The 23,275-nt window shown below is 38.2% G+C and overlaps 1 protein-coding gene across 7 annotated transcripts in view; it reads right to left on the reverse strand.

The window, feature by feature from the left end:
- The window catches only part of LOC106090193 (putative uncharacterized protein DDB_G0271606), a 539,204-nt gene that overhangs the window by 432,687 nt on the left and 83,242 nt on the right, over positions 1 to 23,275 (reverse strand). The window contains exon 3 of one of the 7 annotated variants that reach the window (XM_059370845.1): positions 19,341 to 19,451. The exons of the other annotated variants lie outside the window; for them this stretch is intronic. Coding sequence (XP_059226828.1) covers positions 19,449 to 19,451 — 3 coding nt within the window. The 3' untranslated portion in view covers positions 19,341 to 19,448. Of the gene's footprint in view, positions 1 to 19,340; positions 19,452 to 23,275 lie in introns of those variants that run through there. 7 annotated transcript variants of the gene reach the window in all.

Genomic DNA, 23,275 nt, shown 5'->3' on the forward strand with positions numbered 1-23,275 from the left:
TAGAGAAATATGCCTCCATCTAATCAAACAGAAATTGTACAGATTGAAATGTATGATTGAATATTGTATTGCATTAATAACAACATCTGTAGAATGTCTACTTATACAAAATTGATATTCCGCTTAGCTTTTTTTTAAACCTCCAGTATGAAATGGGTACTCGAGTATTGGTGTAAGACACAATCCGCCTGTCTATAGAAATCGCGCCAACTTTTTACTGTGCAGTGGCAATTGCTCGAAATTTTAAACAAACGATTCTTAATGATGTAGAACAGTTAATGACCCAAAACGTCTCATATTTAGATATCACGCATGAAAGTCGATCTTCGGGCATCTGAAGGCGCAATATTTTCCCATTGAGCGAAAATTGTGCACAAAGACTTTTGTTATGACTTTCAACCTATAAAAACCGAATTCCAGAGTTGACTTGTCAAGAATCCGGGGGTACAATTCTTATCTGATGTAGTTCCACCTAATAAATGTAGATCAAATAACATAAAAAATCTTTAGTGGAAAGTATATAGGTCAATCAATTTCGAAACAGGAAATGGTATAAAACGACTTCTGGGAGGAAGTCTATTCCGAATATTTCAGATAATCTAGAAATCCGAATTTGAGTTTGAATGCTGTCATAAAAGTTTCATCCTCTAAAATCGTCTAATGCGTTCGACTTGGCGAGTATTTTTCATTTTAAGTCGATCTTCCGACAGTCAAAAACAGCATGTGGGCAAAATAGCTTAAACCGCATAAAAAGCAATAATGCGTAAGTTTATCTGTAGTTTATCTGTTGTACGAATTACTTAAACTTAATTATGAAAACAAAATTTTCCTATTTAATCTTTATTTTGAAAAATGCAGTGTAACTTGTGGGTGTTTAAAAATTCAACAATAGTTTTAAATTTCATGCTAATTTTAGTTGAAAAGTACTCTGAAACACACACCAAAACAAGTAAAGATGGGCTAAAGTCGGGCGAAGCCGAGCTTTGGTACCGTACACCACATTGGGTAAGTCGTCGAAACTAAAATTTTCTTAAATTTGAAATGCAGAATTTCGACCAAAATCCGGATATATTGTGGAAGTTAGTGCAAAATATTGAGAAGATCGGTGGATTATTGCCTTAGCAAAGGCCTTAAAAGTGAAAATCGGGAGATTAGTATATATGGGATCTATATCTTAATATGAACAGATTGCTATGAAATTTACTAGTGATCAGAAGAGACATAAGAGAAAACTTAGGGACGAATTTTGTGAAGATCGGTTAACAAAATACCAAATTATTACAAAATTACTCAAAATTGGACGAAAATAAATATGATAATAATATCTAAATCCTAACAGATTTTAGCCAAGGTGAGGTTAGGTAAGGTTGAAAAGAGGGTGCAGATATTAATCCGCCCCATGCCACTATGGACATACACCTCAGCCAGTAATCGGCTTGTTGTGCGCTCTAAAAACTATAAAGTAACCTCTAAAAAGAAAATTTAAGCTAGGAATTCTGTGCTACTTACAAAATCATTAATTGTTTTCAATACTACTCCCCTAAGTTGGTTCATGTCTGATATTGTGGCTCCACCTAAGTACCGGTATCTGTTGGGCGCGAAATCCGGGCAATGACAAAGGAAATGCTCCAACGTCTCATCATCTTCCCCGCATGTCCTACACATGTTATCACTTGCCACACCGATTTTACATAAGTGAGCTCGAAGTCCTATGTGTCCCGTTATGATACCAATAGCTATACTGACATCCTTCTTGCTTCCTTTCAGTAATAGCCTCGTCTTCTCTCGATCTGAATCCCCCCATAGGATATTCGCCGTCCTACCGAACGTTTCGCTGTTCCACAGTGTTGCATTCGCATTCATCGCCCACTCCCTTAACTCGGTCTGCGTCGACCCGATCAAACGATGCGTTCATCTTCTTCTTACACTGCAAGACTGTTCGTGACCTTACCATCCTGGTTGTTATTGCCCTTATGGCAATTTTACTGTCGCTAAAGATGTTCACACTCGACGTCCTCGCGTTAGCAACACACCACTTCACGCATTCCATGATCGCCCGGATCTCCGCCTGCAGGACCATATTATGGTCAGGCAGTCTAAAACAGATCTCAGTCCCTGGGTTCTCAATGTAAATCCCTAGGCCCACTCTGTCCTCTAGCTTTGATCTATCCGTGTAACATGATCTTCCAGATGCCAATTCTAGGGTTCCGTCAATCCAAGACTGTGCAGATGGCAGCAGTGCGTCGCACTCGACTTCAAGGTTCATCTCAGGTATCCGATCGGAAACCGCTTCCCTTCCTTCCAGGTTTCCTATCGTCGCCTCAATTATATTTTCTGAACCTGATCCATACAGGTCCTTATGTTGCACTTTTTCTCCATAGCAGTCCACCAAACTACTGAAGCGTAAATAAGTATTGGTCTAATCACGCTCCTGCAGAGCCAGTGGACTATCCTCGGATTCAGGCCTACGGCCCGTGTATATAGCGCCCAACATTTGTGAGCCTTCTCTGTACGCTCCTGAATGCTCCTTCCAATTCAGTTTCCTGTCCAAGATCACACCTAAGTATTTGACCTTGTCAGATATCGAATATCGAAATCGTCTTATTGAGGAAATGTGGTGCGTTAAATTGGCCCACCTTCGTCTTCCTCGTGAACAGGCATATTTCAGTCTTCTCTGGGTAAACATTGAGACTTCTAGGTTTAACCCAGTCATATGCCATATGCAAGATTCTTACGGCCCTTCTGCATAGCTCGTTCGGATCCTTACCCCTTAGAAGTATTATAACATAGACGGGTTGAAATCCCTCCTCAGTCAGCATCCGTAATAGGTCATTTATGGTGGTCACCCATAGGAGTGGCGATAAAATGCCCCGCTATATTTAGGCCATGCAACACACAGTTTATCCACCTGTTCCTTAGCATATCCAGTTTTTTTATCCAGTTTCTAAGGACCGGGTCCACCCGGTACTGGTCTAAGGATTGGATCAGCGTGTCAGTACGCACATTGTTAAAAGACCCATCGATGTCAATGCATACCGCCAGTGTGTACGTTTTGGCACGAAAGGTTTCTTCTATTTTATGCACAACCTCGTGAAGGGCAGTCTCCATAGACCTTCCCTTGACATAGGCGTTCTGTTTGTATTTGAGCAGTTCGGATGTCATACTCTTTATCATGGTGTCCACAACACGTTCCATGGTTTTAAGTAGGAGGATGTAAGGCTTATGGGTCTGTAGGCCTTTGGTGTCGCATAACTTGCCTTGCCGGGCTTGGGTATAAACACCACCCTTGCCTTCTGCCAGGCTTTCGGAGTATATGAAAGCCCTATGCACGCTGTGAAAATTTAAGCCAGACGAGGCGCCAGATAGTCTGCCTCTTTCTGTAGTAACGCCGAAAATATTCCATCAGGTCCGGGTGACTTAAATGGTTTAAAGCTCCCCAAGGATTTCTTCACCATAAATTCCGTTATTATAAACCTTCAATCAACGACATTATCCCAACATTCCGGTGTCTCTGTGAGTCCCTTCGTATCATGTAGAAAATGGATCAAGGAGCTATAAAGAAGTAACTGGTGCTCAAGGAATTCAGCCTACACATCGATCAGTAACGAATTATGGTGGAATGAGAAAAGCATTTTGCTTTTTATTCGATATTCTGGGACCAGAAAAATCAAAAATCAAATTGAGTGAAGTTTAAGTATTCGAATCATTGTATTTTTATAAAACAGGCAAAATGTACGTGTATGGGGTCCAGGGACGTAGCCAGAATTTTTTCACAATCAAAAAATGGCAAAAATTCCACCATTACCGTGCAACTGATCAAAAAAAATTTTTTATTGAAATTTTCGGTTGTAAAAATCATATCTGAAATCGTTGAAGACCTTCAAGGCTCTTGCTTTAATTGTAAAAAGTACGCAAATGAGAGAAATGGTCATTCCGCCAATTACATCAATTGTCCACACAGTGCTCCATATTTAGAGATCAAGGAGAGAGCTGCAAATTTTCGTAAGAGAAAATCACCTCCACCATCATGTAGAACTGCGCATGTCCCGGAGCAGCAACCTACCACCGGCAAAAACCCGTCCAACAACTTTAATAGTCTTCGCAATGAACGAAGTTCTTACGCAGCACAAATAAGAGATAACACTCAAAACGATCTCTTTTATATCGATGATCTCTTTTATTCTATATAAATCTCTTTTATTCTATATAAATAAAAGAGTTGACTGACTGACTGATCATCGCCCAGCCCAAACGGCTAAAGCTAGAATCATGAAACTTTGCACGAATGACGGTCTTGGGTCATAGGCACGGAAAAAGGCTGGATTTGGTGATATCCATACGTTTAGGTACTAAAAAGTACTAAATGGTTCATATTTGCTCAGCGCGAACGGAAAGGGCTAGAACTGTGTTCTTGGGCGAAAATTAAAGAGTGTCTGGAAAAAAAAGTTTGGTAAAACAATTTTGAAAAATCGTTCCATTAGTGGGAGAAAACGTACGTTTAGTATTGCAATTGGTACTAAATATTTGATACTTTCTTTTTAAATTTAACTAGAGCTCTGAATTTTGGAACTTAGGTACACTTTGGCAACCATACCCACCCACCATACCCACTTTGGATACCCACCACCTCGGGTATATATGTAAACCACCTTCCGTCAAAATCCATTGTTCAATTGTGTATAACAAAATATTGGTCTTTAAAGTAGCTATATCTAAACATAAACCGATCTGAACCATATACGACACGGATGTCGAAAAGCCTAACATAAGTCACTATGGTAAATTTCAGTGATATCGGATTATAAATGTGCATTCTATGGGGCAAAGACTTCAAAATCGAGAGATCGGTCTATATAGCAGCTATGTCCAAATCTGAACAGATCTAGGCCAAATTGCAGAAAATTGTCGAAGAGCCTAACGCAACTCACTGTCCCAAATTTCAGCGAAAGCGGACAATAAATGCGCTTTTTATGGGCCCAAAACCTATCGAGATATCAGTCTATATGGCAGATATATCCAAACCTTTACCGATCTGAGATATATCCAAACCTTTACCTAAGACCCTAAATCGGCGGATCAGTCTATATGGCAGCTATATACAAATCTGGACCAACCTGGGCCAAATTGAAGAAGGATGTCGATGGACCTAACGCGACTCACTATCCGAAATTTAAGCAAAATCGGATAACAAATGTGGCTTTTATAGGCCTAAGACCCTAAATGGGCGGATCGGTCTATATCAAGATATAGTCCGATATAGCCCATCTTCGAACTTAACCAGCTTAAGGACAAAAAAAAAGAATCTGTGCAAAGTTTCAGCTCAATACCTCTATTTCTAATGACTGTAGTGTGATTTCAACAGACAGACGGACAGACGGACGGACATCTCTAGATCGTCTTAGATTTTTACGCTGATCAAGAATATATATACTTTATAGGGTCGGAAATGGATATTTCGATGTGTTGTAAACGGAATGACAAAATTATACCCCCATCGGGTATAAAAGTAACAAAAAGGTACGAAATGGGTACAGGTAGAATTTTGAAACTTGAGTCAAAAGACATCTGGTGCAAAAGGATGAGGGTGAAAAGAAGAAATGGAACAATAGTACTGGTAACAGGAAAAACGTACGTTTAGTATCGCAATTTGTGGCATTTGACACTTTCGTTACAGATAGAGCTAGAGGTCTGAAATTTGGCATGCGGGTACAACCATGAAAAATATAATGGGTGACTCTTATATGTTAACAATTCACAAATTTTGGTACTAATATCGGTACCCTTTGGTACTTTCTGTGCAGACGGAGCTAGAGGTCTAAAATTTGGCATGTAGATAAAACTTAGAAATATATGCTGGACGACGAAATGATTTTGTCACAATTCGTATATTTTGATACCTAAATTGGTACTTTCTTTATAGAATGAGCTAGAGGTCTAAGATTTGGCATGTAGGTGCAACTAAAAAATAAATGATGGGTGACTAAATGATCTATACAAAATTCGTACATTTTGTTACCAAAACTGGTACCAGTTTGTACTTTCTGTTCAGTTGGAGTTTGAGGTTTGACATTTGGCATGTAGGTACAACTAAGAAGTATATGATAGGTGACTAAATGATCTATTAAAAATTCATTCATTTTGGTACCATTTGGTACTTTCTGCTAAGATGGAGCTAGAGGTCTGAAATTTGGGATGTGGGTACAACTAAGCAAAATATGTTGTGTGCTAACCATATCTATTCACCATTCGCACATATTGGTACCAATTGGTACTTTCTTCATGTATGGAGTTAGGTGTCTGAAATTTGGCATGTAGTTACTACTGAGATATATATGATGGGTGACTAAATGTTCTGTTAAAAATTCTAACATTTTGGTACCATTTGGTACTTTCTGTTCAGATGGAGCTAGAGGTCTGAAATTTGGCATGGAGGTACAAAAAAGAAATATATGATTAGTGACTAAATGACCTAAGAAAAATTCATACTTTATGGTACCAAAATTGGTAACATTTGGTACTACCTTTACAGAGGGAGCTAGATGCCTGAAATTTGTCATGCAGGTACAACTAGCAAACATATGATGGGTTACTAAATGATTTATTCACAAATTGTACATTTTGGTACTTTCTTTACAGATGGAGCTAGAAGTCTGAAATTTGGCATGTGGGTATAAGAAGGAAATATATTAGGGGTAACTAAATGATCCATTGAAAATTCGTACCTTGTGGTACAAAAAAAAAAAAAACAAGTAAAAGCGTGCTAAGTTCGGCCGGGCCGAATCTTATATACCCTCCACCATGGATCGCATTTGTCAAGTTCTTTTCCCGGCATCTCTTCTTAGGCAAAAAAGGATATAAGAAAAGAGTTACTCTGCTATTAAAAAGATATCAAGATATGGTCCGGTTCGGACCACAATTAAATTATATGTTGGAGGCCTGTGTAAAATTTCAGCCAATTCGTTTAAGAATTGCGCCCATTGGGGCTCACGAAGTAAAATAGAGAGAACGATTTATATGGGATCTGTATCGGGCTATAGACCGATTCAGACCATAATAAACACGTTTGTTGATGGTCATGAGAGGATTCGTAGTACAAAATTTCAGGCATATCGAATAATAATTGCAACCTCTAGGGGTGAAGAAGTCAAGACCCAAGATCGGTTTATATGACAGCTATATCAGGTTATGAACCGATTTGAACCTTATTTGACACAGTTGTTGGATATCATAACGAAATACTTCGTGCTAAAATTCATTCAAATCGGATAAGAATTGTGCCCTCTAGAGGCTCAAGAAGTCAAGACCCAAGATCGGTTTATATGGCAGCTATATCAGGTTATGGACCGATTTCAACCATACTTGGCACAGTTGTTGGGTATCATAACAAAACACGTCGTGCGAAATTCCATTCCAATCGGATAAGAATTGCGCACTCTAGAGGCTCAAGAAGTCAAGACCCAAGATCGGTTTATATGGTAGCTATATCAGGTTATGGACCGATTTGAACCATACTTGGCACTGTTGTTGGATATAATAACAAAACACGTCGTGCAAAATTTCATTCCAATCGGATAAGAATTGCGCACTCTAGAGGCTCAAGAAGTCAAGACCCAAGATCGGTTTATATGGCAGCTATATCAGGTTATGAACCGATTTGAATCATACTTGGCACAGTTGTTGGATATCATAACAAAACACGTTGTGCAAAATTTCATTCTGATCGGATAAGAATTGCGCCTTCTAGAGGCTCAAGAAGTCAAGACCCAAGATCGGTTTATATGGCAGCTATATCAGGTTATGGACCGATTTGAACCATACTTGGCACAGTTGTTGGATATCATAACAAAACACGTCATGCAAAATTTCGTTCCAATCGGATAAGAATTGCGCACTCTACAGGCTCAAGAAGTCAAGACCCAAGATCGGTTTATATGGCAGCTATATCAAAACATGGACCGATATGGCCCATTTACAATACCAACCGACCTACACTAATAAGAAGTATTTGTGCAAAATTTCAAGCGGCTAGCTTTACTCCTTCGGAAGTTAGCGTGCTTTCGACAGACAGACGGACGGACGGACGGACGGACGGACGGACGGACGGACGGACGGACGGACGGACGGACAGACGGACGGACATGGCTAGATCGACATAAAATGTCACGACGATCAAGAATATATATACTTTATGGGGTCTCAAACGAATATTTCGAGTAGTTACAAACAGAATGACGAAATTAGTATACCCCCCATCTTATGGTGGAGGGTATAAAAATGCAAAATAGTATGAAATAGCTTATCCTCGTCCATAGCGAACGAAGGCTGATAAAATTAAGCGATTTGACAAACATTTTCCCAGTTTTGGCACAAATACGACATGTGAAATAAAACGTGCTCATTGTGGTGCAATTAGAAACTTAAAGGAAAATATTTGGCGACTAGAAGCTCTCAAAATTGGGATACAACTACACCATGACTATAAATTTTGAGTGACCACAAGATTATTCAAAATCGTACATTTAGTACTAAAACCATACAAAATGGTACATTCTTTACGAATTGAGCTAAAGCACACAAAATTAGGATACGGTTAAAACTTGACAGTAAATATGTATGTTAGATACTATGACATACAAAATGGTACTTCTTTACAGAGTGATCTCAAGCTTTCAAAATTTGGATACGGCTACACCTTGACTATAAATGTTGGACAACTTGAAGATTTTTATTCAAAATCCTACATTTAGATACTAAAACATACAAAATGGTAATTTCTTTACGAATTGAGCAAAAGCGATCAAAACGGGGATTCTTTTATACCTTGACAATATACAATGGGCGACTTAATGATTTTTCCGATGTATTGTTGTTCTTGGTACCAATTTGTACTTTCTTTATTGAAGGGGACAGATTTATAAATCGAGTGACTACCTAGGTTTTTGGATTTCCTACACTAAAAAGGGGTATCAAAAACGGGGGCAGCGAAGCGGACAAAAGGGATGCTAGTTTGATATATTCAACTCAGCTCTTAGTGAGCTTAATCAATACACTAATAAGATGCAGCAAATGTATGTAGTAATGTATATGGCTGACATTTAAAAATCAGCTATTCCGCATTCTTCACTGGAATTCAAATGGAATTTCTTACTATATAACTCTCAAGCAATTTGAAGTTTTACTCGAAAAGTATAATATACATATAGCGTCGCTGAATGACACTTTTTTCACTTCTGACCATAGACCATATTTCCGCAATTACATGTTATATAGTAACTATAGAACTGATACAAGAGGTGGAGGTGTTGCTCTCTTCATTCGCAGAATTTATTTTACTTGGCGATTTAAGCTCCAAACACACTTCATGGAGTTGTGAATCAATAAAAAAACAGACACCGTTTTTAACTCCTTAAAACAACAGTTCAACTTCTTTGTTCTTTATCCTAACTGCCCCACTCCCTATCTAAAGGGTGATTTTTTTGAGGTTAGGATTTTCATGCATTAGTATTTGACAGATCACGTGGGATTTCAGACATGGTGTCAAAGAGAAAGATGCTCAGTATGCTTTGACATTTCATCATGAATAGACTTACTAACGAGGAACGCTTGCAAATCATTCAATTTTATTACCAAAATCAGTGTTCGGTTCGAAATGTGTTCAAATTTTGACAAATTTTGTTCAGCGATGAGGCTCATTTCTGGTTGAATGGCTACGTAAATAAGCAAAATTGCCGCATTTGGAGTGAAGAGCAACCAGAAGCCGTTCAAGAACTGCCCATGCATCCCGAAAAATGCACTGTTTGGTGTGGTTTGTACGCTGTTGGAATCATTGGACCGTATTTTTTCAAAGATGCTGTTGGACGCAACGTTACGGTGAATGAACACATTTCGAACCTAACACTGATTTTGGTAATAAAATTCAATGATTTGCAAGCGTTGCTCGTTAGTAAGTCTATTCATGATGAAATGTAAAGCATATTGAGCATCTTTCTCTTTGACACCATGTCTGAAATCCCACGTGATCTGTCAAATACTAATGCATGAAAATCCTAACCTCAAAAAAATCACCCTTTACATCGAAACAATAGAACCCCTTCTAGTATAGACAAAGTTTTGATTAACACCTCTCTCTCGATGCATCTGAAAACCCTTGGATATAAGATTCCATCAGATCACCGCCCACTCATGTGTACTATAAGATACTCGGCCTTCAATTCTACTGAAATGCGTAGTCATAATAGACACTCGACCAATTTCTACCCCACGAAATTTGCCATTAATAGGGAATTAGAAGCATTTAAGAATTTGTTTCTAAGAGCAAGAGCTAGTGCTGTTTCTTGAAAATCAGATTTCAAAGTAGCTTCCTTTCCAGCCAGCACGATGAGGAATTTATGGCAAAGGAATAAATTCAAGAGAATGGCAAATCGTTCCATGGATAATCGAACGACATTAGTATACAATCAATGCATTAAGTTCTTAACTAAAATGATAAACAGACAAATAAAATGATAAAGAGCGAAATCGAAAATGGTCAACTATGAGACAGGAGATAAAAATTCCGGAAAGTGAGTAAAATTTTTAGAGGAAAACGAAAAATGCAATTATCACCCCTTGATGTTGGTAATGACAAATTTATGCCAGATGTTGAAAAGGCCGAAATTCTTGGTAATACATTTTTAAACACTTAGTATGCTTACACAAAATTACAAACATTCCTCAGAACATAATATCTTGAGAATTGTGGAAAATTCCATTTCAAAGCCGCCTGATGAGAGTAATACTGTGTTTATTATTGACTATGACAGAACATTTGTTCCACTAGCCAAACGAAGAATAGCGTTCCAAGCGCCTCAAAATTCTGCGTTCATTCTAAAATCTCTGACACCAGGTTTCATGGTGTCTCCAACTACTTGATCTTTCAGCGTTCCAAGCGCCTCGAACTTCTGCGCTCATTCTAAAATCTCTGACATCAGATTTTGAGGTGTCTCCCACCACTTGATCTTTCCATCGGGCTTTTGGTCTTCCCGGTTTGCATGTACCACCGTGTTTGCCTTCAAGAGACTTTTTTGCTGAAGCTTCTTAATCCATTCTGACAACATGACCTAGCCAACGCAGCTGTTGTACAATATTTTGATGCGTGTCACTATGCTATGACCGTCATACAGCTCGTGGTTCATACTTCGCCTTTATTCTCAATTAACGCATACTGCTCCATATATTTTACGGAGAATCTTTCTCTCACTCTTTCTTACGGCGGTGCCGAGGTAGATAAAGTTACTGACTGTCTCAAAGTTGTGGTTCCCAACTTTCTCCATTTTCTTTATCGTTTGTACAAGGCGTTTTGGGAGTTGAAACCATCCATTTCGTTTTATCTCCATTTATTGCTAGACTCTCTATTTAGATTTTTTCAAAGGCTGCAGTTACCAAAGAGCGTAATAAAGATAAGAGCTGGCGTTAGAGGGCAATACGTGATGACGAGTGACAAAATTTAAAGACACAACATATTTGAATTGCTTACGGTATTTCGTTTTTCCTTTATTGCAACTTTCGGTTGCAAAGAAACAAAGCAAAATACGAAAAAATGTTCGAACGAATGCCCGAATCAAAACAGAATAACCCGAAAATGTTGCAGCCCTCAATGTGAATCCAATTGGAATACAATAAAAATGTTGGGTCTTTAACGCGAGTTATTTTACGATACGGGGAAGACAAAGCAGAAACCCTCTCTTGTATTATCTTACGCTCTTTGGCAGTTACTACTTCCGGTGACCGACCTATGATGTCGATGTCGTCGGCATAGGCGAGTAGCATGTGTTCTCTTATGATTAGAGTGCCATATCTATTCACATCTGCATCTCGTATAATCTTCTCCAGCAGGATATTAAAGAGATCACACGATAGGCTGTCTCCTTGTCTGAAACCTAGTTTGGTATTTAATGGTTTCGAGAGATTCTTTCCTATTATTCTTACTGAGGAACGCGTATCAGCAAGTGTCATCCTGCAGAGTCTTATTAATTTTGCAGGGATGCCAAACTCAGACATGGCTTGAAATACCTGTGAACGTAAAGGGATATTAAATTATCCTCTATTCTGTTCCAAATCAAAGAGACGAAAGCTCCAGAATTGGACAATATTTCTAATATTTTGATAAAAAATCTGCATACAGAAACAGTCAAACTTCTAGTTCGAGTATTTAATAGTTGCATGAATCTCAATTATTTTCTGTCGAAATTAAAAAAAAAACAAAGCTTCTCTACAGAATAAACGAATTTTTTGTAACAAATAATCTTATAATTAACGAACAATTTGGACGCAAAAGAGATCATAGCACAGTCCACCAATCGAAAACGATTTGTAATGAAATTCTATTAAACAACTCAAATTGACAAGTATTGTTTTGAGATAGCTTTCGACACTGTGTGGATAATCTATAAATTAATGTGGGCTAACCTATAAATTAAAAATTTGCGGTTATTTAAAAAATTTTAACTTTTGTGTATCCGTCAACAACAGAACTTCATAGTTCAAAAGTATCCCTGTAGGTCCATCGCAAGGCTGAATATTTGCTCTCTGTACGCATCTGACTTCAAATCGTCTAGATCATTCAACGTTGCCTACAAAGTTGACGATACGGCACTAATCTCGAGCAGTAAGCTTACCAGTGCACTACTCAAAAAGATGGAGAAAAGTTTAGAAAATTGCAACAAATTTTTCACGTAGTGGAAAATTAAAATCAATCATGCAAACACTCAAACTATAATATTTCTATATTCGGATTTATTTTCCATCAATAACCCCACGAATATTCTATTATACGACCAAGTCTCGGCACCATGCTTCTCCAAACATGACATAATATTCCTGTCTTATGACTTTAGTTCGAGTGCGGTTGATTCACGATTTATGTAGGTGTTGGAAGGTCAAAGACATCTGGGAATTATAATGGTGTCGTAAACGAACATAATGAGGACTTCGTTTATATACCAACTGTTCGAGTTGATCCCTCTTTCTATGGCACTCATGGTGGGCAACTAGGTGAGGGAATTTTCGAGTTCGGATGAGTTACTCATGATGAGATTTTGACGAGTGTTGCACATGTTAAATCAAATGCATAATACACAACCAGTTTTCGGAATATCTCGACCGTATATCATTATTGACGGCTATGCAGTCGGGCTTCCGCGCTGGTCATAGTTGTTTTAGCACCGTAATAGAAGTGTCTGAGTCAATCCGGAGTGAAATCGATGACAACAAGGTTCGTTTTCTTATCCTACTCGACCATTCCAAACCTTTCGACACCTCAGATCACCGGAATTTGTTTTTTAACCCAAGGCTGTTTTTCAATTTTACTGTACACATCGAACAGGCTTGCAAATGCAAATTTTGCCCATGAACATTCCACTAAGGAACAGGGGCAAACTTCTCTCATATCAATGAGTGCAGTCCGATTCAAGTCTAAGCTCAATGCCGAGTCCGAATGGCGTGCCGAAGTGCGACACCTTTTTGGAGAGAAGTTTTACATGGCATAGTACATCACAAATGTTGCCAGCATTAGGAGGGGGAAACCACCGCTGAAAATTTTTTTCTGATGGTCACGCCAGGATTCGAACCAGGGCGTTCAGAGTCATAGGCGGACATGATAACCTCTGCGCTACGGTGGCCTCCCCATCGACCAGGCTTATAGAGGCTTATTTGTCTAACAGTTCCCTGAAGACGTGAAGTCTGGTTTATTCTGGAGACGTGAGATCTGAAATATTGGCAGTAGCTAAGGAAGTGCCACTGGGATCAATCATAGGCCTATTACTTTTCTCCATGTATGCGAATGATCTTCCTCACCAACTGGTCCATAGTCGGAAATTTTGCACAAATATTTTTGTTGGGATTGTAAATGGGCCAAATCAGCCCATGTTTTGATACAGCTGCCATATAAACCGATCTTGGGTCTTGAACTCTTGAGCGTCTAGAGGGGTCAATTCTCGTCCGATTTTATTGGTATTTTGGCATCACTTCCAACAACTGTGCGAAGTATGGTTGAAACCGGTTCATAACCTGATATAGCTGCCATATAAACCGATCTTGGGTCTTGACTTCTTCAGCTTTTAGGATGCGTAATTCTTATCCGATTTGGCTGTAATTTTGCACGTGTTCTTTTGGTATCACTTCCAACAACTGTGCTAAGTATAAACTGTGCCATATAAACCGATGTTGGGTCTTGATTTCTTGTTTTTCTAGAGGTCGCCGATTTGAAAGAAATTTTATACAACGGCTTCTCCTATGACCTTCAACATAGGTGTCCAATATGGTCTGAATCGATCTATAGCTTATAAACCGATCTCCCGATTCTGCTTCTTGAGCCCATATAAGGAGCAATTCTTATCCGAATGGACTGAAATATTACACAATGGCTTCCACAATGTTCAGCATTCAATTCATTTATGATCCCAATCGGAATATAACTTGATATAGCTCCTATGCCACAACAGTTCTTATTCATTATTCTTTGCTTGCCTAAAAAGAGATACCGCGCAAAGAACTCTAAAAATGCAATCCGTGGTGGAGGGTATATAAGATTCGGCCCGGTCGAACTTAGAACGCTGTTACTTGTTTTACTTTGTGCGGTATGGTTGAATAGGTTAGGCTATAGTATTCTATAGCTTCTGAAAGCGGATCGGACTAGGCTTCGGAGAAAATATCTTTCTAGACAACACAATGAAAAACTTTTTAACGAAATTTTATATAGCCAAAATTATTGGCACAATATTTTTCCAATATAAAACTTTTTGCTTTCAAGTCTTTTCTTTTCATTATTTCTCTTTTATTTCTCTTTCGAGATGACCTAAATGATCGAAGATATATGGAAACAAGTAAAAGCGCGCTAAGTTCGGCCGGGCCGAATCTTATATACCCTCCACCACGGATCGCATTTGTCGAGTTCTTTTCCCGGCATCTCTTCTTAGGCAAAAAAAGGACATAAGAAAAGATTTGCTCTGATATTAGAGCGAGACCTGGAGACCTGTGTAAAATGTCAGCCAATTCGAATAAGAATTGCGCTCTTTGTGAGCTCAAAAAGTAAAATAGAGAGATCGATTTATATAGGAGTTGTATCGGGCTATGGACCGATTCAGACCATAATAAACACGTATGTTGATGGTCATGAAGGAATCCGTCGTACAAAATTTCAGGCAAATCGGATAATAATTGCGACCTCTAGAGGCTCAAGAAGTCAAGATCCCCGATCGGTTTATATGGCAGCTATATCAGGTTATGAACCGACTTGTACTTTATTTGACACAGTTGTTGAAAGTAACAATAAAAAACGTCTTGCGAAATTTCAGCCAAATTGGATAAGAATTGCGACCTCTAGAGGCTCAAGAAGTCAAGTCCCCAGATCTGTTTATATGACAGCTATATCAGGTTATAAACCGATTTGAACCATATTTGGCACAGTTGTTGTATATAATAACAAAATACTACGTGCCAAAATTCATTCCAATCGGATAAGAATTGCGCACTCTAGAGGCTTAAGAAATCAAGACCCCAGATCGGTTCATATGGCAGCTATATCAGGTTATGGACCGATTTGAACCATACTTGGCACAGTTGTTGGATATAATAACAAAACACGTCGTGCAAAATTGCATTCCAATCGGATAAGAATTGCGCACTCTAGAGGCTCAAGAAGTCAAGACCCAAGATCGGTTTATATGGCAGCTATATCAAAACATGGACCGATATGGCCCATTTACAATACCAACCGACCTACACTAATAAGAAGTATTTGTGCAAAATTTCAAGCGGCTAGCTTTACTCCTTCGGAAGTTAGCGTGCTTTCGACAGACAGACGGACGGGCGGACAGACGGACGGACATGGCTAGATCGACATAAAATTTCACGACGATCAAGAATATATATACTTTATGGGGTCTCAGACGAATATTTCGAGTAGTTACAATCAGAATAACGAAATTAGTATACCCCCCATCTTATGGTGGAGGGTATAAAAATTAAAATGAAAGCCAGAGACCAAAGCACACATCTACTGTGGTATGCGTCTCGTCCTTTTTTAAGGGATTTATTCAACCAGCTTAGGTGTGAAGGCTTCAAGAAAACAAGTAAAAAGGCGTTAAGTTCGGCCGGGCGGGTATATATGTAAACCACCTTTCATCAAAATTCGGTGAAAATTTCATACCTTATACTCATATACCTCATACCGATCTGAACTGTATACGACACGGATGTCGAAAAGCCGAACATAAGTCGCTGTGTCAAATTTCAGTGAAATCGGATTATAAATGCGCCTTTTATGGGGCCAAGACTTTAAATCGAGATATTGGTCTACATGGCAGCTATAGCCAAATCTGAAACGATTTGGGCCCTAAACCTTAAATCGAGAGATCGGTCTATATGGCAGCTATATTCAAATCTGGACTGATCTGGGCAAAATTTAAGAAGGACGTCGAAGAGCCTAACCAAACTCACCGTGCCAAATTTCAGCGACATCGGACAATAAATGCATCTTTTATGGCCCCAAAACCTAAAACCTAGATATCGGTCTATATGGCAGCTATATCCAAATCTGGACCGATCTGTGCGATATTGCAGAAGTATGTCAAGGGGCTTAACTTAACTCACTGTTCCAAATTTCGGCGACATCGGACAATAAATGAGCATTTTATTGGCCCAAAACCATAAATCAAGAAATCGGTCTATATGGCAGCTATATCTAAATTTGAAGCGATCTGAACCAAATTGAAGAAATATGTCAAAGGGCCTAACACAACTCACTGTCCCAAATTTCAGCAAAATCGGATAATGAATGTGGCTTTTATGGGCCTTACACCATAAATCGGAGGATCGATCTATATGGCAGCTATATCCAAATCTGGACCGATCTGAGCCAAATTAACGAAGGATGTCAACGGGCCTTACACAATTCACTGTCCCGAATTTCATCAAAATCGGATAATAAATGTGGCTTTTGTGGGCCTAAGACCCTTAACGGGAGGATCGGTCTATATGACAGCTATATCCAAATCTGAACCGATCTGGGCCAATTTAACGAAGGAAGTCGAATGGCCTAAGACAACTCACTGTCCTAAATTTCAGCGAAATCGGGTAATAAATGTGGCTTTTATGGGCCTAAGACCCTAAATCGGAGGATCGGTCTATTTGGCAGCTATATCCAAATCTGGACCGATCTGAGCCAAATTGACGAAGGATGTCGAAGGGCCTAACACAACTCACTGTCCCAAATTTCAACAAAATCGGACAATAAATGTGGCTTTTATGGGCCTAAGACCCTAAATCGGCGGATCGTTCTATATGGGGGCTATATCAAGATATAGTCTGATATACCCCATCTTCGAACTTAACCTGCTTATGGACAAAAAAAGAATCTGTGCAAAATTTCAGCTCAATACCTCTATTTCTAAAGACTGTAGTGTGATTTCAACAGACAGACGGACAGACGGACGGACATGTCTAGATCGTCTTAGATTTTGATCAAGAATATTTATACTGATCTGATCAAGAATATTTATACTTTATAGGGTCGGAAATGGATATTTCGATGTGTTGGAAACGGCACCCATCCTTCGGTGGTGAGTATAAAAAATATATACGCTCCACCATAGTATGGGGGTATACTAATTTAGTCATTCTGTTCGTAACTCCTCGAAATATTCGTCTTAGACCCCACAAAGTATATACATATATTCTTGATCGTCATATAAGAAAAGATTTGCCCTGCTAATAGAACGATATCAAGATATGGTTCGGTTTGGATCACAATTAAATTATATGTTGGAGACCTGTGTACAATGTCAGCCAATTCGAATAAGAATTGAGCACTATGGGGGCTCAAGAAGTAAAATAGAGGGATCGATTTATATGGGAGCTGTATCAGACTATAGACCTACTCAGAGCATAATAAAGACGTATGTTGATGGTCATGAGAGGATCCGTCGTACAAAATTTCAGGCAAATCGGATAATAATTGCGATCTCTAGAGGCTCAAGAAGTCAAGATTCCAGATCGGTTTATATGGCTGCTATATCAGGTTATAAACCGATTTGAACCTTATTTGTTGGAAATAAGAATAAAATACGTCATGCAAAATTTCAGCCATATCGGATAGGAATTGCGCCCTCTAGAAGTCAAGTCCCCAGATCTGTTCATATGACAGCTGTATCAGGTTATGAACCAATTTAAACCATACTAGGCACAGTTGTTGAATATCATAACAAAATATTTCGTGCAAAAATTCATTCAAATCGGATAATAATTACGCACTCTTGAGGCTCAAGAAGTCAAGACCCAAGATCGGTTTATATGGCAGCTATATCAAAACATGGACCGATATGGCCCATTTACAATACCAACCGACCTACACTAATAAGAAGTATTTGTGCAAAATTTCAAGCGGCTAGCTTTACTCCTTCGAAAGTTAGCGTGCTTACGATAGACAGACGGACGGACATGGCTAGATCGGCATAAAATATCACGACGATCAAGAATATATATACTTTAGGGGGTCTCAGCCTATTTCGAGTAGTTACAAACAGAATGACGAAATTAGTATACCCCCATCCTATGGTGGAGGGTATGAAAAGGATTTTTATTTGCTCTATATTTGATTGCATGCAACATTTGGTTTGATGGTATACAAAATCAAGAATGTACGAATTTTATATATTTTGGACAAAGGTGATAAAACAAGTTGGGTCAAATATTTGACTAATCTGAATGTTCCTTGATACTTTACTTTTAAATTTTATTTTATTTCTTTTCGTAAACTAATAAATAATAGGATGGGAGCGGGTCATACCATGGCGGTATAATTGAGGCGACGATAGGAAACCTGGAAGGAAGGAAGGAAGGTTTATGATCGCATACCTGATACGACACTTGAGGCGGAGTACGAGGCACTGCTGTCAGCGACACTGTCTTGGCTTGACGGATCCCTAGTATTGTCATCTGGAAGATCATGTCACACGGATGGATCAAAGCTAGAAGACTGTGTGGGCTTGAGGGCCTACATAGAGAACCCATGGACTGTGATCTGTTTTAGACTGCCTGACCATAATACAGTCCTGCAGGCGGAGATTCGAGCGATCACAGAATGCGTGAGGTGGTGTGGTACTAACGCGAAGACGTCGAGTGTGAACATCTTTACGCACAGTTAAATGGCCATAAAGGCAATAACAACCAGGAAAGTAAGGTCACGAACAGTCTTGGAATGTAAGAAGCAGACTAACGCCTTCTCTGCAATCAATAAAATAACGCCTTCTCTGCAATCAATAAAATTGGTTTACCCGAAGCTTTTAGGGTCGAAGCAGTCCGATTTAAGGGCGTGTGCAACGAACGCGCATGTAACACTGTTGAACAGCCAAACAGTCTGTAGGACGGCGAAAATCCTATGGGGTAACCCGGATCGTGAGACAACGAGGCTATTACTGAAAAGAAGTAAGAAGGAGGAAAGCTCACTTATTCAAAATCGGTGTGGCAAGTGATAGCATGTGTAGAGCTTGTGGGGAAGATAATGAGCATTTTCTATGTCATTGCCCGGTTTTTGCGGCTACATGACACCGGTACTTTAGTGGACACACAATACCAGACATGAACCAACTTAAGGGAGTGGTTTGGAAAACAATTATCGATTTTGTAAATAGCACGAAATTCCTAACTTAAAATTTTCTTTTTTCGAGGTTACTTTTTAGTTTTTAGAGCGCGCAACAAGCCAATTATTGGCTTAGGTGTATGGCCGTAGTGACATGGGGCGGAATAATATCTGCACCCACTTTTCAACCTAGCCTAGCCTCAAAAATGTAAGTTTTTAAAAAGAAAATTATTTTCAAATATTCTCAAAAAGCAAATTCTCTAGAAAGCTTGTTAAATGCCGCAGCGGCAAACGTAAATGCAACATAAAACTTGCTCTCATAGAAAAGTACAGAACTAAGAAATATTGACTTAAATGCCGCAGCGGCAAACGTAAATGCCACATAAAACTTGCTCTCATAGAAAAGTACAGAACTAAGAAATATTGACTGATAGATTTCGACCCTTAATCACTACGAGCTCCATATCAATTGCCTTAAATACTGTATTATGAATTATGGAATTCCAAAAAAAGTCTTTAATTTGAAATAATTATTTTAAAAATCAATTAATCAGGGTGATATTTCATTTTCGCTTAAGATAAATTTAATAATCGTTTGTTTAAAATAATGTCCAAAATTTTATCTTTTGAAAAAATTATATTGCAATTCAGTCATTAAGGAAAATTTCATTAAATTGTTGTCTTTAAAAATTTTTATTGAACTTGCCTTAAGAAAGTTTTTGGAAAGATTTTATTGAAATTAAATGAAATCTTTCTTTTAGAAATCTTAATTTCGATGTTTCATTGAAAATTTTGTTTTCAAAAAAAAAAATTTATCGACATTTTGATAAAAATGTATTCAAATTTTGTGGTGATTTTTCGAACATAAAAGAGCGCAAACAGACAAAGTTAAAATTATGTCTACAGAAAATTTGATTGAAATTTTGTATTCAGAAAAATTCCATAAAAATAAGGAAAAAATTACTTTAAATGGCTTTTAAAAAATAACACCGAGGGCAAATGTTTGTCTTCAGAGAATTTTTCACTGAAATTTAGTCTTTGGAAAAAAGGTTTTTTTCGAGGGGCCCGGCCCTAGCAGAAGTTTTGTCGTGAGAGAATGTTACGCTTAAATGTTGCCTTTAGAAGAAAATTAATTAAATTTTCAAAAAAAAAAAATTCATTAAAATTTGATTTTTAAAAAGAATTTCACTAAAATTATATCCTGAAGAAAATTAATATTGAAGCGGCCCCTGTCTGAGCTATATTTTATCTTTATAGAATATTATAAAAATTTTGTCATTAAAGAAAATTTGACTGACATTTTGCGTTTAGAATAACTTTAATTTAATTTTCTTCTTTAGACAAAATAATGTTGATGGGGACGCTAAAGCGTCTCGATTTCATTTTCAAAATATGAACTGAAACAATCATTTGCAAACAGTTGTTTTATAAAAAAAAATTAGGCGTGAGTATGTGTGGTTACCCATGCCCAGTAGTCCAAACGTCTGCCATGACATTGTCTTCAAAGACAATTTGAATTTTGTTACTGATATGGCATTTTTGCTGACATGTCTTGTTCTCTTGATAGTCGACAAATTTAGTAACCGTGTCCGCAAAAAAAGACAGCAAAGCTTTGCATTCTATCTTTCTCGTATAAAATTTAAACAATTTACTCTAAGGGGACATCTTAGCAGACCGTGTCGCATAAACCGTCATCTGACAAAAAAAACTTTTGTTTTGTAGATTATTAATAAAAAATATCTAACTGTACAAAATATCAAAACAAAGAGGAATGTGATGGAACGTGACCAAGTCATTTAAGTATCAACGTCTGACGAGACCAGAACTTTTGTTATATTATTTTACAAAAGTGAAAGCAAATAATAAAACGAAAAAAAAAATCAAAAACATATTGGCATATTTAAATTGTTGGTAAATATACTTTTTGTATTACGCGTAGGTAAATGATCATAAAAGTCAATTTTTTTTTATCAGAAGCCGTAAAAGACTGGGCTTCTCGTCTTTCCCAGAAACAAAAGGATAACTAAAATTAAAAATGAATTCATCAATAACAATATTTTTTTAAATTGAAGACAAACTTGCCAAAATTTTGGAGTATCGTCATTAACGCATAGAAAGGAGATTCTGTTATCTTCCATTGTACTCATTGATGACAGATACGTTCCAAATGTCGCGTAAAATGTCATGCATAATTTTCGCGACAACTAGATGAAGATGTCATCAAAGATTTGTATGGGCTGTTGACTATATGTCTTCAACCATTAAACACGGTCATGCACCCTTCTTTTAAGACGTTTTAACAACGTGGCCTGCTGTGTGCTTTTGCCAAATCAACCACGTTGCCTTCGAACGAATTTCGTACTACGAAAACAGTAGACAAGAAATATAGTACCTTATCTGGAGCAAAATGTACCCGAATACATGCATTGTACAACATGCACTCACTGAAATCCGAATCAATCTTTCTTTTTGCTGAAGGGCTCATTTTATGCATTCACTCATCTCGTTACTTGGTGTCTTGTTTATCAATTTTATTCAGTTCTCAATTGTCTCATACAATGTTGTATTTTTAAACGAAGAGTACAGTTCTTGATATACTCTATGATGGTTAGTGCGTCTTGAAAACAGAAATGAATGGTCTTGCGCAGGCCTTTAATGTGTAGTACTTAGGCTGGGAACAATATACTGAGTGTTCGCAGATGTGGTTCGGTTAATTCATACTTATGGGTATTTCATGCGGTATGGTCTCATGACAGGGGGAGTCTCCTAAGGATGATTGGAGCGACAAATACGATTTGTCAACTCCATAGACAAGCCTCTCTCGTGCGAATATTTTGGCATGATTGGGGCATTTAACCATAACTGTGTTCATGTGCTGTGGGCTTATGCTAAGAACTGCAGAGTTTTCAAAGACCTTAGTTTAGTTTTTATGGAAGGAAAGCATGGCTAAAAACTGTTTACTGGCAATTGCAAGGGTGAATTAAAAACGTCGCACTGAACGCAGAGGGATGCGGACTTCTGCAGGGTTTGTGAGCATAAAAACAAGTAAAAGCGTGCTAAGTTCTGCCGGGCCGAATCTTATATACCCTCCACCATGGATCGCATTTGTCGAGTTCTATGTGTGATATCTCTTTTTAGGCGAACAAAGAATATTGAATAAGAACTGTTATGCTATTGGAGCTATATCAAATTTTAGCCCGATTCGGATCATAAATGAATTGAATGCCGAACATTGTGTAATATTTCAATTCATTCGGTTAAGAATTGCGCCTTGTAGGGGCTCAAGAAGCAAAATCGGTATGGGAGCTGTATCAAGCTATTGTAATCATAGGTTTTGGGCGGATACCTTAACCCCTTCAGTCACCCAGTCCTTATGTAATTCTGTACTTCTGCAGTGCCCTGACATGGCTAATTCGGAGAAATTCTCCCTAACTTCATTACCCGCATCCCCCTACCTTGGTCACACGCACAGGTTTTCTTCATCATTATAGATCCTACATTTCTCTGTTAACTTTTTTTGATGCCATTATTCTATCGCAAATAAGCATAATGCAACTACCCATGGTCTTGGGGCTCGGTTATTGAGCGGCTAATAATTCCGATTACTAGGAGCGAGTGCTTATCCGAGCGTTTTAAAATTCTTGCTCATTTAGAACAAAT

This window comes from Stomoxys calcitrans, chromosome 1, assembly GCF_963082655.1.
Source record: "Stomoxys calcitrans chromosome 1, idStoCalc2.1, whole genome shotgun sequence".
NCBI classification, from domain to species: Eukaryota; Metazoa; Arthropoda; class Insecta; order Diptera; family Muscidae; genus Stomoxys; species Stomoxys calcitrans.